The sequence below is a fragment of the Moschus berezovskii genome, chromosome 6 (assembly GCF_049115385.1).
Source record: "Moschus berezovskii isolate FMDL1 chromosome 6, NW_MosBer_1.0, whole genome shotgun sequence".
Classification (NCBI taxonomy): domain Eukaryota; kingdom Metazoa; phylum Chordata; class Mammalia; order Artiodactyla; family Moschidae; genus Moschus; species Moschus berezovskii.
Genome location: NC_142465.1, coordinates 76562313 through 76585072, shown reverse-complemented (window position 1 = coordinate 76585072; position 22760 = coordinate 76562313). Strand labels below are relative to the sequence as shown.

At 42.4% G+C, this 22760-nt stretch overlaps 1 protein-coding gene across 1 annotated transcript; it reads left to right on the top strand.

Moving 5' to 3' along the window:
- The first annotated feature begins 19274 nt into the window (after positions 1-19274).
- On the top strand, positions 19275-21294 carry LOC129536093 (protein HP-20 homolog). Its single transcript, XM_055394837.2, has 3 exons — positions 19275-19286; positions 19441-19600; positions 20855-21294. The coding sequence occupies exons 1-3, from the start codon at positions 19275-19277 to the stop codon at positions 21292-21294; spliced, it is 612 nt and encodes a 203-aa protein (XP_055250812.2).
- The last annotated feature ends 1466 nt before the right edge of the window (positions 21295-22760 follow it).

The window sequence follows — 22760 nt, the reverse complement described above, 5'->3', positions numbered from 1 at the left end:
GCCCTGGTTGATTGATAACATGTTTTGCTAGGGTCAGGAACACATACACACACACCCGTCATGTAACAGAAATGTAAAGTAATTTTATTGGTGGACTACCTCAGACAGATGGGTCAGCAGGGTGTGCTGTTCCCCTTCTTCTCTTCCTGTTCTCTTGAGAAGTATGTCAATAGCTTTGGCCACCCTGGAAACACCAAGGAAAGTTCCAATAGAAGGACTCATTCCAATAACTGTACAAAATCACAGGAAATTTCAGAAGGAAAGAGGAAACAGTTCACCTGGATGGTGAACTAACCTGACTAGGGCTTAGCTAGGGGAATTTCCATTCCAGCACTGCAGGTATCAATTAGAGAACCCATGTTTCTTCAATTAGCAAAATCAGTTTTGCTGAGCCAGCTCCAAGCCATATAACCCAAAGTGGAAAGAGAGTCCCCTGGACACTAGGACAGCCAAATGATGGAACATTCTTTCCTAAATACACTACCCGGATCTCTTATCTTTTAAATTTTATTTCTTTATTCATTTATGGCTTCTCATTGTGATCTTGGCGAGGCAACAGTGAGCAGTGGTGTGAAGCAAGACCTTAATTCCCTGCCCAGGAATTGAACCTGGGTAGCCTGGATGAAAACCAGGAATCCTAGCCACTAGACCAGTGAGCACTAGAGGCTAGAAACTACTTTCCCCTGGATTTTTGCCTCTAGTGAAAAATGCAATTATCACAGAGGCAAAAACCATAAATGCAGGTACAAAATTGTTAGAGGCAAAGCACAACAAGTGGGAGAGCACACAGAGAGATGGTTTGTTTAGATGAGACAGAAGCAAGGCAGAGATGCACACCCGGAGAGAAAGAAAGAGTGTGGGTGTCCCCCCTAGTGAGGAGGAGACCAGTAAAGATGTGGTTAAGTCATTTATGTAAAGCAGTTCTTCTGGGTCTTTGTCTTCCATCAGGTCAAATATCTGGTTTCTTTTCCACACCTGACCTACTCTGGGACCCTAACCTGGATGCACATGCACCCCTTAGCCAAGATGGATCTCGAAGTGAAGGATTCTGGGAGGAGCAAGACTCATATGACCTGGCATTATCCCCTGACTTTGACCCACAAGGAGCCTTTCTGCACATGTGTAGTGTCTCCCTTGTCCCCATAGAGGAAGGAGTGGAGATCCCTTAATCCTCTACTCAAGCGGGGTTTTGCCCCTCTTTGTCCTTGCCGTGACTATTAACATAAGCTATTCACAAGAGACAAACACTGGCTATTTACCCTGTTTCTGTTGTTACTTCCAATTTGGAGGGCAAACAGGAGACTGTAAACTCCTCAACTCAGTTCAGTTCAGTTCAGTCGCTCAGTCATGTCAGACTCTCCGCGACCCCATGAATCACAGCACGCCAGGCCTCCCTGTCCATCACCAACTCCTGGAGTTCACTCAAACTCATGTCCACAGAGTCGGTGATGCCATCCAGCCATCTCACTCTCTGTCGTCCCCGTCTCCTCCCGCCCCCAATCCCTCCCAGCATCAGAGTCTTTCCAGTGAGTCAGCTCTTTGCATGAGTTGGCCAAAGTATTGCAGTTTCAGCTTCAGCATCAGTCCTTCCAATGAACACCCAGGATTGATCTCCTTTAGAATGGACTAGTTGGATCTCCTTGCAGTCCAAGGGACTCTCAAGAGTCTTCTCCAGCACCGCAGTTCAAAAGCATCAATTCTTCGGCGATCAGCTTTCTTCACAGTCCGACTCTCACATCCATACATGACCACGGGAAAAACCATAGCCTGGACTAGACGGACCTTTGTTGGCAAAGTAATGTCTCTGCTTTTTAATATACTGTCTAGGTTGGGCATAACTTTCCTTCCAAGAAGTAAGCGTCTTTTAATTTCCTGGCTGCAATCACCACCTGCAGTGATTTTGGATCCCCAAAAAATAAAGTCTGACACTGTTTCCACTGTTTCCCCATCTATTTCCCATGAAGTGATGGGACCAGATGCCATGATCTTTGTTTTCTGAATGTTGAGCTTCAAGCCAACATTTTCACTCTCCTCTCTCACTTTCATCAAGAGGTTTTTGAGTTCCTCTTCACTTTCTGCCATAAGGGTGGTGTCATCTGCATATCTGAGGTTATTGATATTTCTCCTGGCAATCTTGATTCCAGCTTGTGCTTCTTCCAGCCCAGCGTTCCTCATGATGTACTCTGCATAGAAGTTAAATAAGAGGGTGACAATATACAACCTTGACGTACTCCTTTTCCTATTTGGAACCAGTCTGTTGTTCCATGTCCAGTTCTAACTGTTGCTTCCTGACCTGCATACAGGTTTCTCAAGAGGCAGGTCAGGTGGTCTGGGATTCCCATGTCTTTCAGAATGTTCCACAGTTTACTGTGATCCACACAGTCAAAGGCTTTGGCATAGTCAATGAAGCAGAAATAGATGTTTTTCTGGAACTCTCTTGCTTTCTCCATGATCCAGCGGATGTTGGCAATATGATCTCTGGTGCCTCTGCCTTTTCTAAAACCTGCTTAAACATCTGGGAGTTCACGGTTCACATATTGCTGAAGCCTGGCTTGGAGAATTTTGAGCATGACTTTACTAGCGTGTGAGATGAGTGCAATTGTGCGGTAGTTTGAGCATTCTTTGGCATTGCCTTTCTTTGGGATATCAACGAACAGTATCAGACTCCTCAACTAGAGCCTACCTATCTCTTGTCTCAGGAAATGCTAACAGTTGTAAGTAGCCAGCCCACTTCTTCATTCCCCATGAAATGCAAACAGGAAGCCAGTTGTAAATCTCTAACCTGGAGCACAACTATCACCTAACTGAATCTCAGGGGCTTCTTTTATTGCAGAGCGTGGGCTCTAGGGAGCACAGTGTTTAGTAGTTGAGGCTCGTGGGCTCAAAAGTTGTGGCCCATGCAGTTTTCCTAGACCAGGGATCAAACCCATGCCCCCTGCATTGGAAGGCAGATTCTTAACCACTGGACCACTCAGTTCAGTTCAGTTCAGTCGCTAAGCCATCTTCTTATGGTTAAGGATGTGGCAAGGTGCCCATAGTCACATTCCTTATTAATGGCGAAGTTAGAAGATAAACCTATTAGTTTGGATACTGCAGGACATACCTGTGTGGTAGGGAGGCAAAATATTCATCCAGAAAGTAGAGAAGTTCTTCCCACCCACAAAGTAGTAAACACTGTATGTTGACTTGGTGGATTCCCATATGCTACCAGGGCTTGACTTGTTTAGTATGAACAAGGAGGACTCAAAAGAAAATATTTCTGAGCCCTACTCTCCTCTCCATTCATTCCCCTATCAAAGTTGGCTCAGAGAAAGAGTCATCAGCACGTTTTATTTTTATTGTAATTTAAGCAGTTGTTCACCCTGCACAGAGACATTTACATCAGCAGTGTCATCTTTAGTTGTAAAAGGAAAGACTCTGCCCCCAGTGGCGGGGGGTGGAGGTAGGGGGGAAGATGCCAAAATTAAGTGATGGAGGGGATGTGTGTGAACACTTAGATGTTTTAGAATCGTTGCAACTGAGCACCTCTCTCTTTCTACCACACAAACACGTGCATAAAGACTAGTACCTTTCTGGGCATGTGAGAGATGGCCAAAACAGTAGTTTAATGAACTCAAACTTTAGTATCCTGTTGATGAAAATTCTGCCTAACCCAAAACAATATCCCCAGGTAACCCTTCCAGCCCTCTTGATCCTGGAATCCCACGGGGTCCTCGACTCCAAGATCAAGAGCGTGGAACAAGGTGCTTGTGAATCATTTTCACTGCCAATGGCTCTTACCCGACTCTACCTCCTGCCTTTTCAGTTGTCATATGTATTTGAGACATACGTACTGTGAGAAAAAGAACTTCATTCTTTTTACCAAAAGGAATCACAGAGGTGGGAGTTAGGGCATTAGATAAATTAACTGTTGTTGGCTCTTAGAACTGACTGGGTTTCAGCAAATTTTTACCCATCTAGACAGGGAAGGCAAGTCAACTCTTAACACAGTTCTGACCTCAAATATTCCTGCTTCAATGAGGATGTGAGTATAATCATGTATGATTTATTTGAGGGAGCTAGGGCCCCCGGGGACCTCTATGTACAAAAAACAGAACTTGGCTACCATAAGAAGAGAAGGAAAGGATTTCCTTGAGAAACAAATCCTAACAAGTTGAATATTAAATGCAGCATTATCTTAGTTGTAATTAACATCTAGTCAAGCCTGGGGACATCTACAAATAAGTAACTACTTCCTGTGGCAAGAGATACTTTTTAATATATTGTGGAATTCCATTTTCTGATATTATCAAAGAATTATATGTCAGTGTTCACAGAAGATTTACTTCTGTGAAGCAAAATGTTCCTGAATGGAGTCAGGGTACCGTGGTTCAGTTCAGTTCAGTTCAGTTCAGTCGCTCAGTCATGTCCAACTCTTTACGACCCCATGAATCACAGCACGCCAGGCCTCCCTGTCTATCACCAACTCCAGAGTTCACTCAAACTCATGTCCATCGAGTCGGTGTTGCCATCCAGCCATCTCATTCTCTGTCGTCCCCTTCTCCTCCTGCCCCCGTTCAGTTCAGTTCAGTTCAGTCGCTCAGTCGTGTCCGACTCTCCGCGACCCCATGAATCACAGCACGCCAGGCCTCCCTGTCCATCACCAACTCACGGAGTTCACTCAAACTCATGTCCACAGAGTCGGTGATGCCATCCAGCCATCTCATTCTCCGTCGTCCCCTTCTCCTCCCGCCCCCAACCTTTCCCAGCATCAGAGTCTTTTCCAGTGAGTCAACTCGTCGCATGAGGTGGCCAAAGTATTGCAGTTTCAGCTTTAGCATCAGTCCCTCCAATGAACATCCAGGATTGATCTCCTTTAGAATGGACTGGTTGGATCTCCTTGCAGTATAAGGGACTCTCAAGAGTCTTCTCCAACACCACAGTTCAAAAGCATCAATTCTTCGGCGATCAGCTTTCTTCACAGTCCAACTCTCACATCCATACATGACCATGGGAAAAACCATAGCCTTGACTAGACGGACCTTGGTTGGCAAAGTAATATCTCTGCTCTTTAATATGCTATCAAGGTTGGTCATAACTTTCCTTCCAAGGAGTAAGCGTCTTTTAATTTCATGGCTGCAATCAGCATCTGCAGTGATTTTGGAGCCCCAAAAAATAAAGTCTGACACTGTTTCCACTGTTTTTCCATCTATTTCCCATGAAGTGATGGGACCAGATGCCATGATCTTTGTTTTCTGAATATTGAGCTTCAAGCCAACCTTTTCATTCTCCTCTTTCACTTTCATCAAGAGGCTTTTGAGTTCCTCTTCACTTTCTGCCATAAGGGTAGTGTCATCTGCATATCTGAGGTTATTGATATTTCTCCCAGCAATCTTGATTCCAGCTTGTGCTTCTTCCAGCCCAGCGTTCCTCATGATGTACTCTGCATAGAAGTTAAATAAGCAAGGTGACAATATACAACCTTGACGTACACCTTTTCCTATTTGGAACCAGTCTGTTGTTCCATGTCCAGTTCTAACTGTTGCTTCCTGACCTGCCCCCGTTGCTGCTGCTGCTGCTGCTGCTAAGTCACTTCAGTCGTGTCCGACTCTGTGTGACCCCATAGACGGAAGCCCACCAGGCTCCCCTGTCCCTGGGATTCTCCAGGCAAGAACACTGGAGTGGGTTGCCATGTCCTTCTCCAATGTGTGAAAGTGGAAAGTGAAAAGTGAAAGTGAAGTCGCTCAGCCGTGCCCGACCCTTAGCGACCCCACGGACTGCAGCCTACCAGGCTCCTCCATCCATGGGATTTTCCAGGCAAGAGTACTGGAGTGGCTTGCCATTGCCTTCTCCACCTGCCCCTGTTAGTTCCTCTTAATTAAATTGGAGGGAGAATACAAGAGAGTATATTGTGAAGTTTGTTGGTTTCTATGATAATGGAGTCCATGTTTTATTGCCTATCTGTGTGGTCCATGAAAAGAACTGCTACAAAACTCAATCTGGTACTGCTAGATGGAGAGCAGTGGCCCCCCTTTTTGGCACCAGGAACCGGTTTCATGGAAGACAATTTTTCGTGGCCTGGGGAATGGGGAGGAGAATGGTTTCGGGTTGCTTCAAGTGCATTACACTTACCCTGTGCTTTATTTCTATTATTATTACATCAGGTCCACTTCAGATCATCAGGCATTATCACATCCTAGAGGTTGGGGACCTATGGTTTAGCGAATTTTAGGCAGAAGTGTCGAAGTTCTTCAGACGGAAACAAGGCAGCTACTGCACTCTTGAATTCCATAACTGCCCCCAAAGTTGGAATTGTGGATCCTGTCAATATGCACAGTCCTGGAGTTGGGAGGGTTTTCATGGATTAGAATTAGGAAATTGGTATGGCTTGTTAGAGCACAAGGACAGTTCATGGGCCCAGGGAAGGAATGTGGTGGGATGGACCTGGCTGGGAGTTAGAATAGGAAAGAGAACCTAGGACAGAGATAGCTTGAGTCAGATGTTATATTGTCACCCTGATTGGAGTTGTTTGTATTGAATTTTTTAACTTAAATTCATGAGAATTTATAGATTTACAAATTGTAGATTTAGACAGACATTTCACTAAGTGTGCCTCTGTTTTCACAATGAATGGATTAAACAGAACAGGGTACATAGCAGTTATTGGGTGTATTGAATCAGGTCAATAGAGCAGAGTGGTTAAAACCTGTGGACCCGAGGGTCAAAGTCCCTGTTTCAACGGTGGATTCTGGACAAGCTTTCAAACAATTGCTTTGCTTCCATTTCATTTTCTATAAGTTGAAGATAATAATAGTAATGACTATTATGGGCTCATTGTGTATTAGGTAAAATAAACATGCAAAGTCTGGTACATAATAAATTCACAGTTCAGTTCAGTCCAGTCGCTCAGTCGTGTCCGACTCTTTGCGACCCGATGAATCACAGCACGCCAGGCCTCCCTGTCCATCACCAACTCCCAGAGTTCACTCAAACTCATGTCCATCAAGTCAGTGATGCCATCCAGCCATCTCATTCTCTGTCGTCCCCATCTCCTCCCACCCCCAATTCTTCCTAGCATCAGAGTCTTTTCCAGTGAGTCAACTTGATGCATGAGGTGGCCAAAGTATTGGAGTTTCAGCTTTAGCATCAGTCCTTCCAATGAACACCCAGGATTGATCTCCTTTAAAATGGACTGGTTGGATCTCCTTGCAGTCCAAGGGACTCTCAAGAGTCTTCTCCAACACCACAGTTCAAAAGCATCAATTCTTTGGCAATCAGCTTTCTTCACAGTCCAACTCTCACATCCATACATGACCACGGGAAAAACCATAGCCTTGACTAGACGGACCTTGGTTGGCAAAGTAATATCTCTGCTTTTTAATATGCTATCTAGGTTGGTCATAACTTTCCTTCCAAGGAGTAAGCATCTTTTAATTTCATGACTGCAATCAGCATCCACAGTGATTTTGGAACCCAAAAAAATAAAGTCTGACACTGTTTCCACTGTTTCCCCATCTATTTCCCATGAAGTGATGGGACCAGATCCCATGATCTTTGTTTTCTGAATGTTGAGCTTCAAGCCAAGCTTTTCACTCTCCTCTTTCACTTTCATCAAGAGGCTTTTGAGTTCCTCTTCACTTTCTGCCATAAGGGTGGTGTCATCTGCATATCTGAGGTTATTGATATTTCTCCCGGCAATCTTGATTCCAGCTTGTGCTTCTTCCAGCCCAGCGTTCCTCATGAGGTACTCTGCAAAGAAGTTAAATAAGCAGGATGACAATATACAGCCTTGACGTACTCCTTTTCCTATTTGGAACCAGTCTGTTGTTCCATGTCCAGTTCTCACTGTTGCTTCCTGACCTGCATACAGGTTTCTCAAGAGGCAGGTCAGGTGGTCTGGGATTCCCATGTCTTTCAGAATGTTCCACAGTTTATTGTGATCCACACAGTCAAAGGCTTTGGCATAGTCAATGAAGCAGAAATAGATATTTTTCTGGAACTCTCTTGCTTTCTCCATGATCCAGCGGATGTTGGCAATTTGATCTCTGGTTCCTCTGCCTTTTCTAAAACCTGCTTAAACATCTGGAAGTTCACGGTTCACATATTGCTGAAGCCTGGCTTGGAGAATTTTGAGCATGATTTTACTAGCGTGTGAGATGAGTGCAATTGTGCAGTAGTTTGAGCATTCTTTGGCATTGTCTTTCTTTGGGATTGGAATGAAGACTGACCTTAACTATTAGTTTTGTTGCTATTGTTCAGTCGCTAAGTCTGTCTGATTCTTTTTGACTCCATGAACTGCAGCACACCAGGCTTCACTGTCCTTCACTATCTCCTAGAGTTTGCTCAAATTCAAGTCCATTGAGTCGGTGATGCCATCCAACCATCTCATCCTCTGTCGTCCCCTTCTCCTCCTGCCTTCAATCTTTCCAAGCATCAGGGTCTTTTCCAATAAGTCAGATCTTCGCATCAGGTAGCCAAAGTACTGGAGCTTCAGCTTCAGCATCCATCTTTTCAATGAATATTCAGGGTTAATTTCCTTTAGGATTGACTGGTTTGATCTCCTTGCAGCCCAAGGGACTCTCAGGAGTCTTCTCCAGCACCACAATTCAAAAGCATCAATTCTTTGGCGTCAGCCTTCTTTATGGTCCAACTCTCATGCCCATACATGATTACTGGAAAAACCATAGCTTTGATTAATTATATGGACCTTTGTTGGCAAACTGTTGTCTCTTTTTTTCATATGTTCTCTTGGTTTGTCACAGCTTTCCTTCCAAGGAGCAAGTGTCTTTTAATTTCACTATTGTTTATAAATCAATAAATTGAGATTTCTCAAATGATGAAGTTATATATAATAGGATGAAATATTTGCATTTTTTTCTTAAGCTTCTGAATAATCACCTCTAGAGTAAAGTATGTTTCTTTCTTTTGTGCTATGGTAGGTTATTCTACATATTATCGGAATGAAATAAAAGCCTATTAAAACCTCAAAATCAGGCTTGAAACAAAGTAAACAGTTTTAATATTGTTGCCTTTATTGAAGGAGGAAACAGAACAGGTTCTATCTTGAAAGCAAGACTCCATCTTGGGCTGGACTGTGGACTTTGAGTTATAAGCCCAGTATCTATGGAAATGACATTCCAACTGGAAAACTAGGCCCCCAGAAGGAAGAGCCCCAGGGCTCTCCATCGCCTAAAAGAATACCCTAATTATCTGTGTAACCAAATAGAATCATACATTCTATTATGCTTATTGGGGTATGACCAAAGCCTATTGATAACTGTCCTCTATTAAGTACCTCTGATTGTCAAGTGTTCTCTGATTGTATCTTTCTTTTTCCTTTGTTCAGACTAGTTTCAGGGAATTTTGGGGAGGTGGGTTTGGGCACGTACACTTAGGGTGTATAGTTCAGTTCAGTTCAGTCGCTCAGTCGTGTCAGACTCTTTGCGACCCAATGAATCACAGCACGCCAGGCCTCCCTGTCCATCACCAACTCCCGGAGTTCACTCAAACTCATGTCCATCCAGTCGGTGATGCCATCCAGCCATCTCATTCTCTGTCGTTCCCTTCTCCTCCTGCCCCCAATCCCTCCCAGAATCAGAGTCTTTTCCAGTGAGTCAACTCGTCACATGAGGTGGCCAAAGTATTGGAGGTTCAGCTTTAGCATCAGTCCTTCCAATGAACACCCAGGATTGATCTCCTTTAGAATAGACTGGTTGGATCTCCTTGCAGTCCAAGGGACTCTCAAGAGTCTTCTCCAACACCACAGTTCAAAAGCATCAATTCTTCGGTGCTCAGCTTTCTTCACAGTCCAACTTTCACATCCATACATGACCACTGGAGAAACCATAGCCTTGACTAGACGGACCTTTGTTGGCAAAGTAATGTCTCTGCTTTTTAATATACTATCTAGGTTGGTCATAACTTTCCTTCCAAGAAGTAAGCGTCTTTTAATTTCATGGCTGCAATCAGCATCTGCAGTGATTTTGGAGCCCAAAAAAATAAAGTCTGACACTGTTTCCACTGTTTTTCCATCTATTTCCCACGAAGTGATGGGACCAGATGCCATGATCTTTGTTTGCTGAATGTTGAGCTTCAAGCCAACCTTTTCACTCTCCTCTTTCACTTTCATCAAGAGGATTTTGAGTTCCTCTTCACTTTCTGCCATAAGGGTGGTGTCATCTGCATATCTGAGGTTATTGATATTTCTCCCAGCAATCTTGATTCCAGCTTGTGCTTCTTCCAGCCCAGCGTTCCTCATGATGTACTCTGCATATAAGTTAAATAAGCAGGGTGATAATATACAAACTTGACGTATAGAGGGTGTATGAGGCTTTCACAAAAAGTGGTCGGGGTCCTTGGCTAAGAGGAGACTCTGCCTTGGGCCCTCCGGTGTAATAAACTGCACTCCACTATCTGCATTGTCCTTCTGAGTGAGTTTGTTTCCCAGAATGCGTGGCTACAAGATTATAAGGAACTCTTACCTGTAATGCCCATGAAGAAAATTCCTCCTCCTTCCCCAGGCATCCGACTTGTGGAAAGAAATTTGAACAACCATAGAGCCTCTTGGTTTTTCTGTTCTTATCTCCTGAGCTTCATTTAGATCGATTTAAGTAGGCTGATTAAATGAACTGATTTCAATAAATGTTTGATTTCTTATCTCTCTTAAGGCTAATAGGCTGGTTAATTTTTAACCAGAGAAAATTTAGGGTGATTGACACTCACACTGGAGTCCTTCCCTCTACACCCCTCTGGCAATGAGTTGCTGGAGACCAGAATCTGATTACTGAAGTAAGTGGACTCCACCCTGGATCTATTCCTCTTTGAGCCACATCACAGCCCCAGAATATGACCCCAGCTCCTCCCTTATTTTTCCTTCTATCTACAGAATAGGACTGGGTTTCTGAGCTTGGATTTTTTCCTTGGCATTCACAAAGGCAGAAGCTAAGGAATTAAAGGATGCCAGTGGGAAAGGTATGAAAGCTACATGTCCTATGTGCATCTTGATGGCTGACATGAAATTGCCACAAATTTAGGAGCTAAAACAGCATCCATTTATTATCTCATAGTTTCCATGAGTCAGAAGTCTGGGTGAAACTGTGGGAGTGGGGGAGCACCATGTGGGTTCCTGGGCATAGAAGCTTTTTTTTTTTTTTTGGTCCCCTGTTTCTTGTAGGCAAGATTCCAGCCTCCAAGACCTTTCCTGAATTCCAAAGGGTAAATTCCAACTGTTATTAATCAAGGGAGGAGTGGCCAAGAAACCACCCAAGGCAAGATTAAAGGGACCAGAGAAACTAATCAAGATTAGGAAAACTACCACCTCAGACCATGCACACACCTGAACCTGCTAAGGTCCTTTAATGGACTGGAACCTGGTGGTCCAGAGTCGACGATAAGAAAGTAAAGGAGAGAGAAAGAGGCTGATATTCCTCGGTTTACACAGAAAACCAATAAAGTCCCTGACATGGGGCTTGCTCTGTTCACGAAGGCCTCAGGCGCCCTCTCGAGGGGGTGAAGGCACAGAATGCCTTCTCAAGAGGGTCTTAGAAGCCCAGGCAGGAAAGTGAACCCAGAGGGCCTCTGTGCTCCAGAGAATTAGCCTGAAAAAGAGAGAGAGAGAGAGAGAAGACATGGGGACCAAAGCTCTGATGGAGCAAAGGCGTTTTAATCAACATGGTGTGGGCATATATAGTGTCTTCAGTTCAGTTCAGTCGCTCAGTCATGTCCGACTCTCCGCGACCCCATGAATCACAGCACTCCAGGCCTCCCTGTCCATCACCAACTCCCGGAGTTCACTCAAACTCATGTCCACAGAGTTGGTGATACCATCTTACAAGGTAGTTATTCTCAGCAAAGATAAAGATTAAAGTTCCAGACTTACAAAACATAGTTAAAGAGAGAGAGAGTTGAAAACAATCACTTTTACCATATGGTTCATAAGAAGGAAGAGGGTACTTATCACCGTATTGAAAAATTAAGGAAGGAAACGCCTGGATTCCTCAGTCCCAGGAGAGGCTTCCCTCTCCGCTTAATTCCTGAATATTCAGGAATTAATAAGGAACAGAGGATTCCTGACAGATCCAAAACAGCACATAGGAAGCCTCCTGTTAAATGCTTCCTGACAGAACCTTGTCAGCAATGTCACACTGAAGTATTGAATTCTTGGGTCAGGAAGATCCCCTGGAGAAGGAATGGGCTATCCACTCTAGTATACTTGGGCTTCCCTAGTGACTCAGATGGTAAAGAATCTGCCTGCAATGCAGGAGACCTGGGTTCAATTCCTGGGTTGGGAAGATCCCCTGGAGGAGGGCATGGCAACTCCCTCTAGTATTCTTGCCTGGAGAATCCCCATGGACAGAGGATCTGGCGGGCTACACTCCATGAGGTCACAAAGAGTCAGACACGAGCAACTAAGCACACACACACACAGTCTCAGCTGCAGCACGTGGGATCTTCCATCTTCATTGCAGCATGCAGGGTCTAGTTCACTGACCAGGGATAGAACTCGGGCCCCCTGCACTGGAAGTGCAGAGTCATAATCACTGGACCATTAGGGAAGTCCCAGGCTACCCTTTTCTACTTCATTTCAAATTCTGTCTTTGAGATTCAATTCAGCACGGGCACACAGAGGCCAAGCTTTCAGCATCATGGACATAATATAGGTAAGAGGAGTTCTCTGCTGAGAGTCCCAGGAGGCCAAGATCAATGTACCCATAGGGATGCCTTCCTTTCTGAAGGCATCAGAAGGAAAACTCTGCTTCCAAGCTTATTCAGGCTGTTGGGAGAATCTGTTCCATGAGGATATAGGCCTGAGGTCCCTGTTCCCCTTCTGGCTTCAAGTTCAGGACCATCCTTAGCTCCTGAAGGCTGCCCTTCGCTCTCAGCTGTTCACATTTGTCTGCCTTTCTCTTTTGCCTCCCTTTTCTGCTTATAAGGGCTCAGGTGATTACATTAGGGCTGCCCCAGGCAATCGAGGATTATCTCCTTATTTTAAGATCAGTCTGTAAGGGGTCTCTGGAGAAAGAACCAGGCAGGCTCTCTTGACTTAAGAGAAGCCATTTTGTGGTCTAAGCCTTGCTACAGTGCTTGCCTTTGAACAGGTCTCAGTCATCAATGATCTTAAGGGAACAAAGGAATTCAGGAACAGAAAAAAGGCAAATGAACAACCCCACTGCATTGAAAGGGCTTCCCAGGTAGTGCTAGTGGTAAAGAACCTGCTGCAGGAGATGTCAGAGTGCAGACAATCCCTGATTTGGGAAGATTCCCTGGAGGAGGGAATACAACACACTCCAGTATTCTTGCCTGGAGGATTCCATGGACAGAGGACCCTGGTAGGTTACTCCATGTGGTCACGAAGAGTCAGAGAAGACTGAAGCGACTTAGCACGCACGTACGCGTTGCATTGATAATTCCTCCTCAAGGATTATACATAAGAATATATCTGAGTTCTGCAGGAACTAAGGCAGAGCATGCAGGATGAAATGATGATGCTGACCCTTCTGACTTCAATCAGCTAAAGCTGGGAGTCTGTCAACTATGCCCCAATCATATGCTGAATTCTCCTCTGCTCAAGAGCCTTCATGAATATGCATGTACCTTAGCTTAAAACTTACTCAGTTTTGCTGCTGGAGAGACTGATTTGGGAAATATCCCTGGTGTCCTACTTATTTGCTGCAAGTAATAGCAAACCCTTTCTTCTCTCAGTCTTTGGCTTGGCTGTGTCTATTGGCTCCACATCCACCAAAAGGCAAACCTAGTTTTCAGGTAACAAGTTGCACATATGACAAAACACAATCGCAGAAATGAAATCACACTCACAGAAGGCTGGGCATGAAATCTTGGGGGAATGATTCTCTCAGCCACTATATGTTCTAATTTCTCTCAGGATGGACATCCAAGATTGGAATTGCTGAATCATACAGCTGGTGTGTTTAATAAAACTCCAAAACTGTGTCCAACAGCAGCTGTACCATTTCACATTCCTTCTAACAATGTGGGGGAGCTTCAGTTACTCTGTATCTTTCTTTAAAATTAATTAATTTATTTTAATTGGAGGATAATTTCTTCTCTATATCTTTGTATTATTAGTATTTTAAAAATTTTAATTTTCCTGGTAAGTATGTAGTCATGTCCCATGTTGACTTTAATTTGTGTTTCCCTGATGATTAATGGTGTTGGAACATTCTTCAATATACTTTTTAAAATTTTCCATCTGTATATCCTCTGGTGAAATGTCTGTTCAAGCCTTCCATTTTCTAAAAGAATTATTTGTTTTCTTATACTTAGGTTTAGAGAATTTGTTGTGTACTCCCTTTAAAATTCTTTGTCAGAGATTGCAAATACTTGCTCCAGTTTGTAGCTTGTCTTTTCCATCTCTTAGAAGTGTTTAAGAGCAAAATTTTTCTTTTCCAGAAAGCCCCTTTATCGAATTTTGTCTTTTGTGATTTCAGTTTTTGATGTCATGTTCAAGAATTCTACCTAGCCCAAGATAAGGAATATTTTTCTCCAATGTTTTCTTCTAAAAGTACTACAGTTTTACATTTTACATTGAGATCTATCATCCATTTAGAGTCAATATTTGTATGAGGCATGCGGTTTTCATTGGAAGGACTGATGCTAAAGCTGAAGCTCCAATACTTTGGCCACCTGATGTGAAGAGCCTACTCATTGAAAAAGACCCTGATGCTGGGAAAGATTGAGGGCAGGAGGAGAAGAGGGCGACAGAGGATGAGATGGTTGGATGGCATCACTGACTCAATGGACATGAGTCTGAGCAAACTCCAAGAGATGGTGAAGAACAGGGAAGCCTGGGTGCTGCATGCAGACCATGGGGTCACAAAGAGTCAGACATGACTTAGTGACTGAACAAGCAAACAACAAATGAGGTTTAGGTTATTATTAATTTTTCCACCACCAATTGTTTCAACATCATTTTAAAATTTTTTATTGGAGTACTATTGCTTTATAATGTTGTGTTAGTTTTTACTAAACAGCAGAGTGCATCAGCTACACATATACATATATCCCCTCTTGTTGAAAACTATCTCTTCTCTGTTAAATCGGCTTTGCATCTTTGTAAAAAATAGGCTGATTGTATGTAATTTATGCAGACTTTCTTTTATGTTCCACTGATGTATGTTTATATCCCTCTGCCAATACCAGTGTCTTGATCACTAACATTATATATGAAATCTTAAAACTGAGCAGATCATAAATAATATGATTATATCAATTGATGCAGAAAAATAATTTGACGAAATTCAATACATGTTCATAATAAAAACTCTCAGCAAACTAGGAATAAAGGGGAAATTCCTTAACTTGATAAAGAACATCTTCCAAAACAGCTACTGTTGACATCATATTTATGGTCTGAAAATTATGTCTGGTACATGCATGATCATTTAATTCTCTTCCCTGTGGTTTTGGCTCCAGCTGCAGCCACATCAAAACACATATTCTTAGCAAGGACTCTCCCCGATAAGAAGTACTTTCTCCAAACAGAATTTTGGGCACACATGGGAAGATAAAGTGTTTCCCCGTCTTATTCTATGTACAGTCAAGTTCTAACCTTTCCTTGATGAAGGAAATCTCTATTATCATCAATTAGATATATCCTCAGTAGAACATTGATCTAAAAAAAAATCAATCATTTATTACACAAAAGCAAAGTAATGACAACTGTTCAACCCTCTGCTTGCAAAAAATATTCTAGAAACGAAGTCAGAGGATTCACTCACCTACATGTTCTGGGTTGCTTCCTGCGCATTTACAGTCCACTGCTAGGTCAGACGAGTTTATTCCCTTTGACAACCATTGATATGACAGTTGGCCTTGCATCCTAGGCAAGTAGTGGTTTACAAGAAAATAACAAGCAGTTACTCACTTTTGAATTATAGTTCACCCACTTCACTGTGTTCAGTGCTGATCCATCCCCTACCCTAACTCGGAACTAACTTCTAATTTATTCTCTTTATAAAAATGTCTTCTTCCCATACATTTATATATTTGATATAGATACTAAAGGAGATATTTGACCCAAATTTTAGACTTCATCAAAGTTCAGGGGCATAAGAATTCCAGAGAGAAAGAATAAAAAAAGGGTAATAAGAATATGGAATGTTCTATAAATAGTTTGATTTGTATAAAATACAATAAATTACAGATAAGACTGTCATTGGGATCAAAAGAGACAAGTGCCATGCATGTTAAAATAATGCATGCATGCTAAGTCACTTCAGTAGTGTCCAACTCTTTTTACTCCTATGGACTGTAGCCCTCCAGGCTCCTCTGTCCATGGGATTCTCCAGGCAAGAATACTGAAGTGGATTGCGATGCCTTTCTCCAGGGGATCTTCCCGACCTAGGGATCAAACCTGAGTCTTACATCTCTTGCATTGTCAGGTGAGTTATTTATCACTAGCACCACCTGGGAAGCCCATGTTAAAATAATATCGAATATTAATTAGCACTCCATACTTTACATTTGTTTGACCACTTAATTATGTATCACAATGTTGGTTTCCTTAGTACATTACTCTTACTGGGAATTACCCTCAATTCTAGACTTCCTGCTCTGCATTTGGCCTTCTGTTCAGAAAATGGTCTGTGATGACTCCAGATCTGTGGTTAAACATAAGAAATAAGTCTTCAGAAAGAAGTCAGAACAGGAGAAATGGCCTCCTTATCCTGGCCTTATATGTATTGACAGATGCTTCTGTAATAGACCTGCTGGAAGGGAAATCTGAAAATGACTTAGGACTTCTAGTTGACAATCCTACTGGGCCCAAGATCCAAATTCAGAAAGAGTGCGTGGCCTAAATCCACCTTGTGATTAAATATTAATTTTGTTGTCTCAGTTTGGACCAGGGATAAATATTTGAACAGGCAACTTTGTATCATTTAACTAAGGCCTAGATGGAGTGAACAGTGACCAGAGCCCAAGTCTCAGACACACAGCTAGGCATTTCGGAAAGAAATCTGAGAGATGCCTATCCCACAGAGGAAAGGCTCTGTCCTGAGAATGACTGGTAGGAGACAGACAGAGATTGTAGGAGGGGGGTCGAGTATTTGTAGAGGGTGGATGGAGTGTATCATTTTGTTAATAGAGGTGAAGAATATTCTAGGGCCAAAAATGGGCTTTCTGAAATTATTTCTCTAGAAGACAGAAACATAACATAAACATGGAATGAATACAATCCAAATCAAGGTGCTTCTTGTGAGTTGCTGTGCTATAAGACTTAGCTGGACGAGAAAGGTGAAAGCCAAGAACAGAGGGTTTGGAGAAATGAGAGGGCAGGGCCACCAGCTAACAATTAATTAGCTAATTAAAAGCACATAGTTGAGAATGCTGATTCTTCATTCAGAATGCTTTGAATAAGAATCTTGCCTCAGACTGTAACTGGGGTTTCCCAGGTGGCTCAGTGGTAAAGAATCCACCTGCTAATACAGGAGACGTGGGTTTGAACCCTAGATCAGGAAGATCCCCTGGAAGAGGAAATGGCAACTGGCTTCAGTATTCTTGCCTGGAAAATGCCATGGATAGAGAAGCCTGGCAAGCTACAGTTCATGGGGTTGCAAAGAGTCGGATTCCACTGGGCACACAAGCACGCACCCTCAGGTTCTAACTGACTAGCAGTCTGTTTGGAAATAAGCAGAATCACCACTTTGAATCTGAAACCACTAATCTGTAAAATGAAATATAAACTTTCCCTTGTAGGGGTGTAATGAACAGTTCTAGATACAGTTCTAGACCACCAGCTTCTTTGCCACAGACATCATGGTCACAAGCATTTTCACTGCAGACATTTTTGCCTCATAACTAACTGGCCATAAGGCAATTTTGCTCTAAAAAATAATGAAAGATAAAAGAGGGACATTTAAAAGGACATAACAAAACACTTAATAAATGAATAATGAAATTTTAAAAACTTAATTGTGAAATACAATTATTTGAATACATTAAAAATGTGCAGATTCATGACAATATCATGCAAATAACTGATTTTACTTTATAGGTTGTACTTAAGCACTTGTCTTTTTTTTTTTCTTTTGCTTGTGGAGTTGTCTCTTCATTCAGCATTGTACTTTTTTGCTAAAACTTCCCCCTTCAGTTTTCAAATACTAGGATGCATATTTGTAACTGAGCTCTGTATTGCATCGTGAAATCCTCTGCAGGATTGTTGCTCTCTTAACATTGTGGCACATGTCCAGTGACAGATGTTCCAAAGTTCCATGGGAAATACTGGTTCAACCCTTTGCCTTCAAATCACCCAAGGATTTCCAAACTGATATGTTGTTATCTTCTAGGATGATATGCAGTCTGACTTTGTACTATCTTATTTCACACTTGTAGTAAGTTTTATCCACTTATTTTCTATTAAGTCTTTATATGTAGCTGTTATCATCCACTGTTTTAAGATCACCACAGCTACTCATCACTATCAGGACCATTATGAGGACTAAGATTTATGCCACATAAAAATGGGAGTATTGCATCCATGGAGAAATAAAACCAAACAACTGTCAGCCAGCTGAAACTAAACTGTCAGCCAGTTATTTTTTCTTATATGGCAAAATTGCCTTATAGGAAATTAATTATGTGGCAAAAATGATTGTGGTGAAAATACTTGGGGCAAAGATGCTTATGGCAAAAATACCAGGCAGGTGATGACTTCTTACTGATATGATGTTTCTAGCCCAATGTCTTTTCCATAATAAGCATTCAGTATGTAGTAGGTTGGGGCTTCCCTCTTAGTTGGTAAAGAATCTGCCTGCAATGCAGGAGCTGCTGCTGCTGCTAAGTCGCTTCAGTCGTGTCCGACTCTGTGAGACTCCATAGACGGCAGCCCACCAGGCTCCCCCATCCCTGGGATTCTCCAGGCAAGAACACTGGGGTGGGTTGTCATTTCCTTCTCCAATGCATGAAAGTGAAAAGTAAAGTGAAGTTGCTCAATCGTGTCCGACTCTTAGCGACCCCAATGCAGGAGACCTGGGTTCAGTTCCTGGGTGGGGAAGAGCCCCTGGAGAAGGAAATGGCAACCACTCCAGTATTCTTACCTGGAGAGTCCAATGGACAGAGGAGCCTGGCAGACACTCCATGGGGTCGTAAGAGTCTGAAACGACTTAGCAACTGAAGAGAGAGATGTAGTAGGTTCCATAAGAATAAAGGATTTTGTATTTAAGAATTATGATTGAGTGCTTTCTGTGTTCTATCAGTTCAAAGACAGATGGAGAAAAAATGTTGAACTTTCAGGATTCAGATACAGTTTTAACCGAGTAATTATTGCTACAGCAATAATGAATGATAAGGTAATTTCAGGGAGTAACTTGCTCAGTTTACTAGTAAGGGTAAAGTTGTTATTTGAGTCCATGTGTTTACTTCTAGATATGATACTTTTCCTGGGCCAGGTTGCAACTCTACCTATCCACCCTTCATATATAAATAAAACAAAATAAAAAACAGAAAAAAAATTTTTTTTGTTTCTTTAATCAACATCTTCTGATATTGGTCAGCATCATCCTAATGGCAAATGCTGTCCTGGAGAAAGGAGGGTGTGCCGGAACTCTGGGGCCACCAGGACACCCAGGACCTTCAGGTATAAGAGGGCCTCCTGGTCGCAGAGGTGAAAAATACATTTTTCTGCTTTTTATTTGCCCCTTTTGTTTCATGTTTTTGGTAGGAATGTCATAGTCCTCATAAACTCAGGAGCACAAGGCATTGAGGATTAAAAGAATGTGGAGGAAACGGTCAACTGTAGGGCTGTATCCCAGGGCAAGGGAACCAGAGCTCAAATCACAGGGAACAAGAGAGACTGGCTTAGTTCTAGAAACAGGGAACTGGGATCCATGTGGTTTAGTCACGGTGGGAACATGTGCTAAGTAGAGTCAGTATCATGAATCAGACTGTCTAATAAGCAGCAATAAAAGGGGGTTTAATAAGTGTAGCAGGGCATCATGTATCGTCAGAACATTGGATTTCATTGAGCACTTAGAGCCCCAAACCTAGTTCTTATGAAAAGGATGATGTCCAGGGAGCACCTGACTTTGAAGCAAGATTCTTCCCAGATTCCTCTCCCAGGACTTTTCTGTAACCAATGAGACCGGACCAAGAGGGGCTCTCAGGAAAGATCACAGTTGTGTGTCATCTCTTATGGGGCCATTATCATGGGCCTTAAGGGTTAGATTTGGTAATCCAAAGGCTTTCTGGTCCCCAGACTTAGACACCCAGGGCTTTTTATTGTCTTCAGTAAGATTAGAATTGTTAGTAAGAATTTTCCTTCCCAATGTTGGGAAGATCCCCTGGAGAAGGAAAATTTCTGCTGGGAAGATCCTCTGGAGAAGGAAAATTCTTGCTGATGATCAAACCTGGGTCTCCTTATTGCAGGTAGATTCTTTACTGACTGAGCCACCAGGGAAGCTCTTAGCAAGAATTAGTCCCACCCAAATCCGGATGAAATAATACATAGGAAAAGATTCTTTACTGACTGAGCCACCAGGGAAGCTGTAGCAAGGATTAGTCCCACCCAAATCTGGATGAAATAATATATAGGAAATAACACATATGCACCACGCACAGGTACTGTAAGTACCTTACACGCATTGTCTCATTACCACTTCACAGTAATCACATGAGACATCAATAATAATATTTTCAGATGAGGAAATACAGCCCAGAAAGGTTGATTAACTTTAGTAAGATTACACAGCTGGTCAGTTTCAGAGATGTGACTTGAAACCATTTAATCATACAGCAAAGATCAATCTCTTAACCATGATGTTATTTGAAAGAACAAAAAAGTGGTGGTTTCACACACTGACTGGGTATCATCTTTTTATTGGATTCTATGACCTTCTTGTGTCTTGTCCATTTCTCCAAGGGATACCAGGTTTACCAGGTATGACGGGCATTCTAGGACCAAGTGTAAAATGCCCGTGCAACAGAAAGTCCACCTTCACTGTGAAGCTCAGTGGCCAGCTGCCTTCACCTTCGAAGCCTGTCCCCTTCACAGAGGTCCTGTACAATGCCCAGAGAGACTTACAGGAGGACACTGGGGTCTTCGCGTGCAGGGTGCCAGGAAATTACCATTTCCTCTTCGATGTGGATCTCCATCACTGCAAGGCGACTGTTCAGCTGATGAGGGACAAAAGTTCTGTCTTAGAAAAGCATCAGCTCTCCGCCAAAGAGCCCAGGAATCTCTTTGGCATGTTGACCCTGCCACTGCACATAGGCGAGAAGGTATGGCTGGAAGCAGAAGTGGAAACTGAGAAGCTGGAGCAAGCCAGAGTTACAATTTATTTCTCTGGTTTCCTGACATAGTTCTGGCCTCTTTCTGTAGCAAAAGCAAGTCCCTTATGATTCTGCTGTCAAAAGCAAACAAACAAATAAATATGCACTATATCTTGACCTCTTAGGCTTTCCTTTCCTTAGCATTTTGGAATTTTGGTGAATAGATTCTCTGTTCATATGAGGGAACTGGTAGGTTTGATCACAGTAGAATTGGACCTTAGAATTCCACTTCAGAAATCATGACATTATTTCACTTAAATCACTCTTCTGATAACTTTCAGGGCCAAGCTGCCTCCCTGTCCCCAGAGCCCCATTACTGGATGGACACCCTCTTATCCAAGAGAAATAGGCTTACGGTGCCTCCCATTCCCAAATCTACTTCTCCACCTAAGTGACAAGTTTCACCATGTGGGCCTCCTCATTTCTCTAATTCTTCACTCTCTGTCACTCACACCATTAAACTGGTCAAGTCATTTTTATGGTTAGAAAAGAAGGTTGAAGAAAAACACACTGCTATCATCCTGCTTATGATACTGATAAGATTTACCCTCCTTCTGTAACAACAAAAACTTGGGGAAATTTATGTGATTTAAGGTAACACTAATTGATGAAACTGGGAAAAGAACTTAACTCAATAGAAGTTTATTTCTCACTTATTAAAATTCCAATATTGGTATTCCTGGCTGGAGGGTGAATCTCTCCTGAACAGTGATTCTGGGATTCAGACTCCTTCCGTCCTTTACCGCTCTGCTATCTTGACATGTGGCTTACGAGCTTCCATTATTCTTACATCAAGAGAATCAAAGTGGAAAGATCCTGGAGAGTCCTGTGGGAGATATTTTTTTAACTGGGGAATGCCAAGAGATGGGTCACAAAACTTTTGCTTGCATACTGTTGACAAAAATTCAGTCATTGACTATCCCTAACTTTACCTCCTTCCGAAGTGTGGAATTTTGGTAAATAGATTCTAAACACTTAAAAATCACTCCTCTCATAAAGTCACAGATGTAGAAAATAAACTCACAGTTATAAAGTGGGGGAAGAGAGGGTGGGATGACTCGGGAGACTGGGACTGACATATATAGACTACCATATATAAAATAGATAACCAATGAGAATCTGCTGTATAGCGTAGGAAACTCTATTCAGCACTCTGTGGTGGCCTAAATGGAAAGGATATCTAAAAACGAGGAGACATACTATGTATACGTATGACAGACTCACTTTGATGTACAGCAGAAACTAACAACATTGTAAAGCAACTACACTCCAATAAAACCTTTTTAAAACTCCGTCTTCTCATAGCTACCAAGGTCATCTTTCTTCTTGTCCCTAAATCCACATTACTGACTGGAAGAATCCTTTATCATAGTTACAAATTAAATGAGAAAATTACATAGCCATTTAAAAGGACAATAAAAGTACTTGATTTTTTTAAAAAAATCAGAACTTCTTAAAAATTTGAAAATCTGTTAGGAAATAAAGAATAAAAGAGA

Bases quoted from the DNA above. Each gene is read 5' to 3' on its own strand.
- LOC129536093 (XM_055394837.2), top strand. The intron at 19,601-20,854 runs GTGAAAAATACA...CATTTCTCCAAG, and splicing joins AGGGCCTCCTGGTCGCAGAG to GGATACCAGGTTTACCAGGT.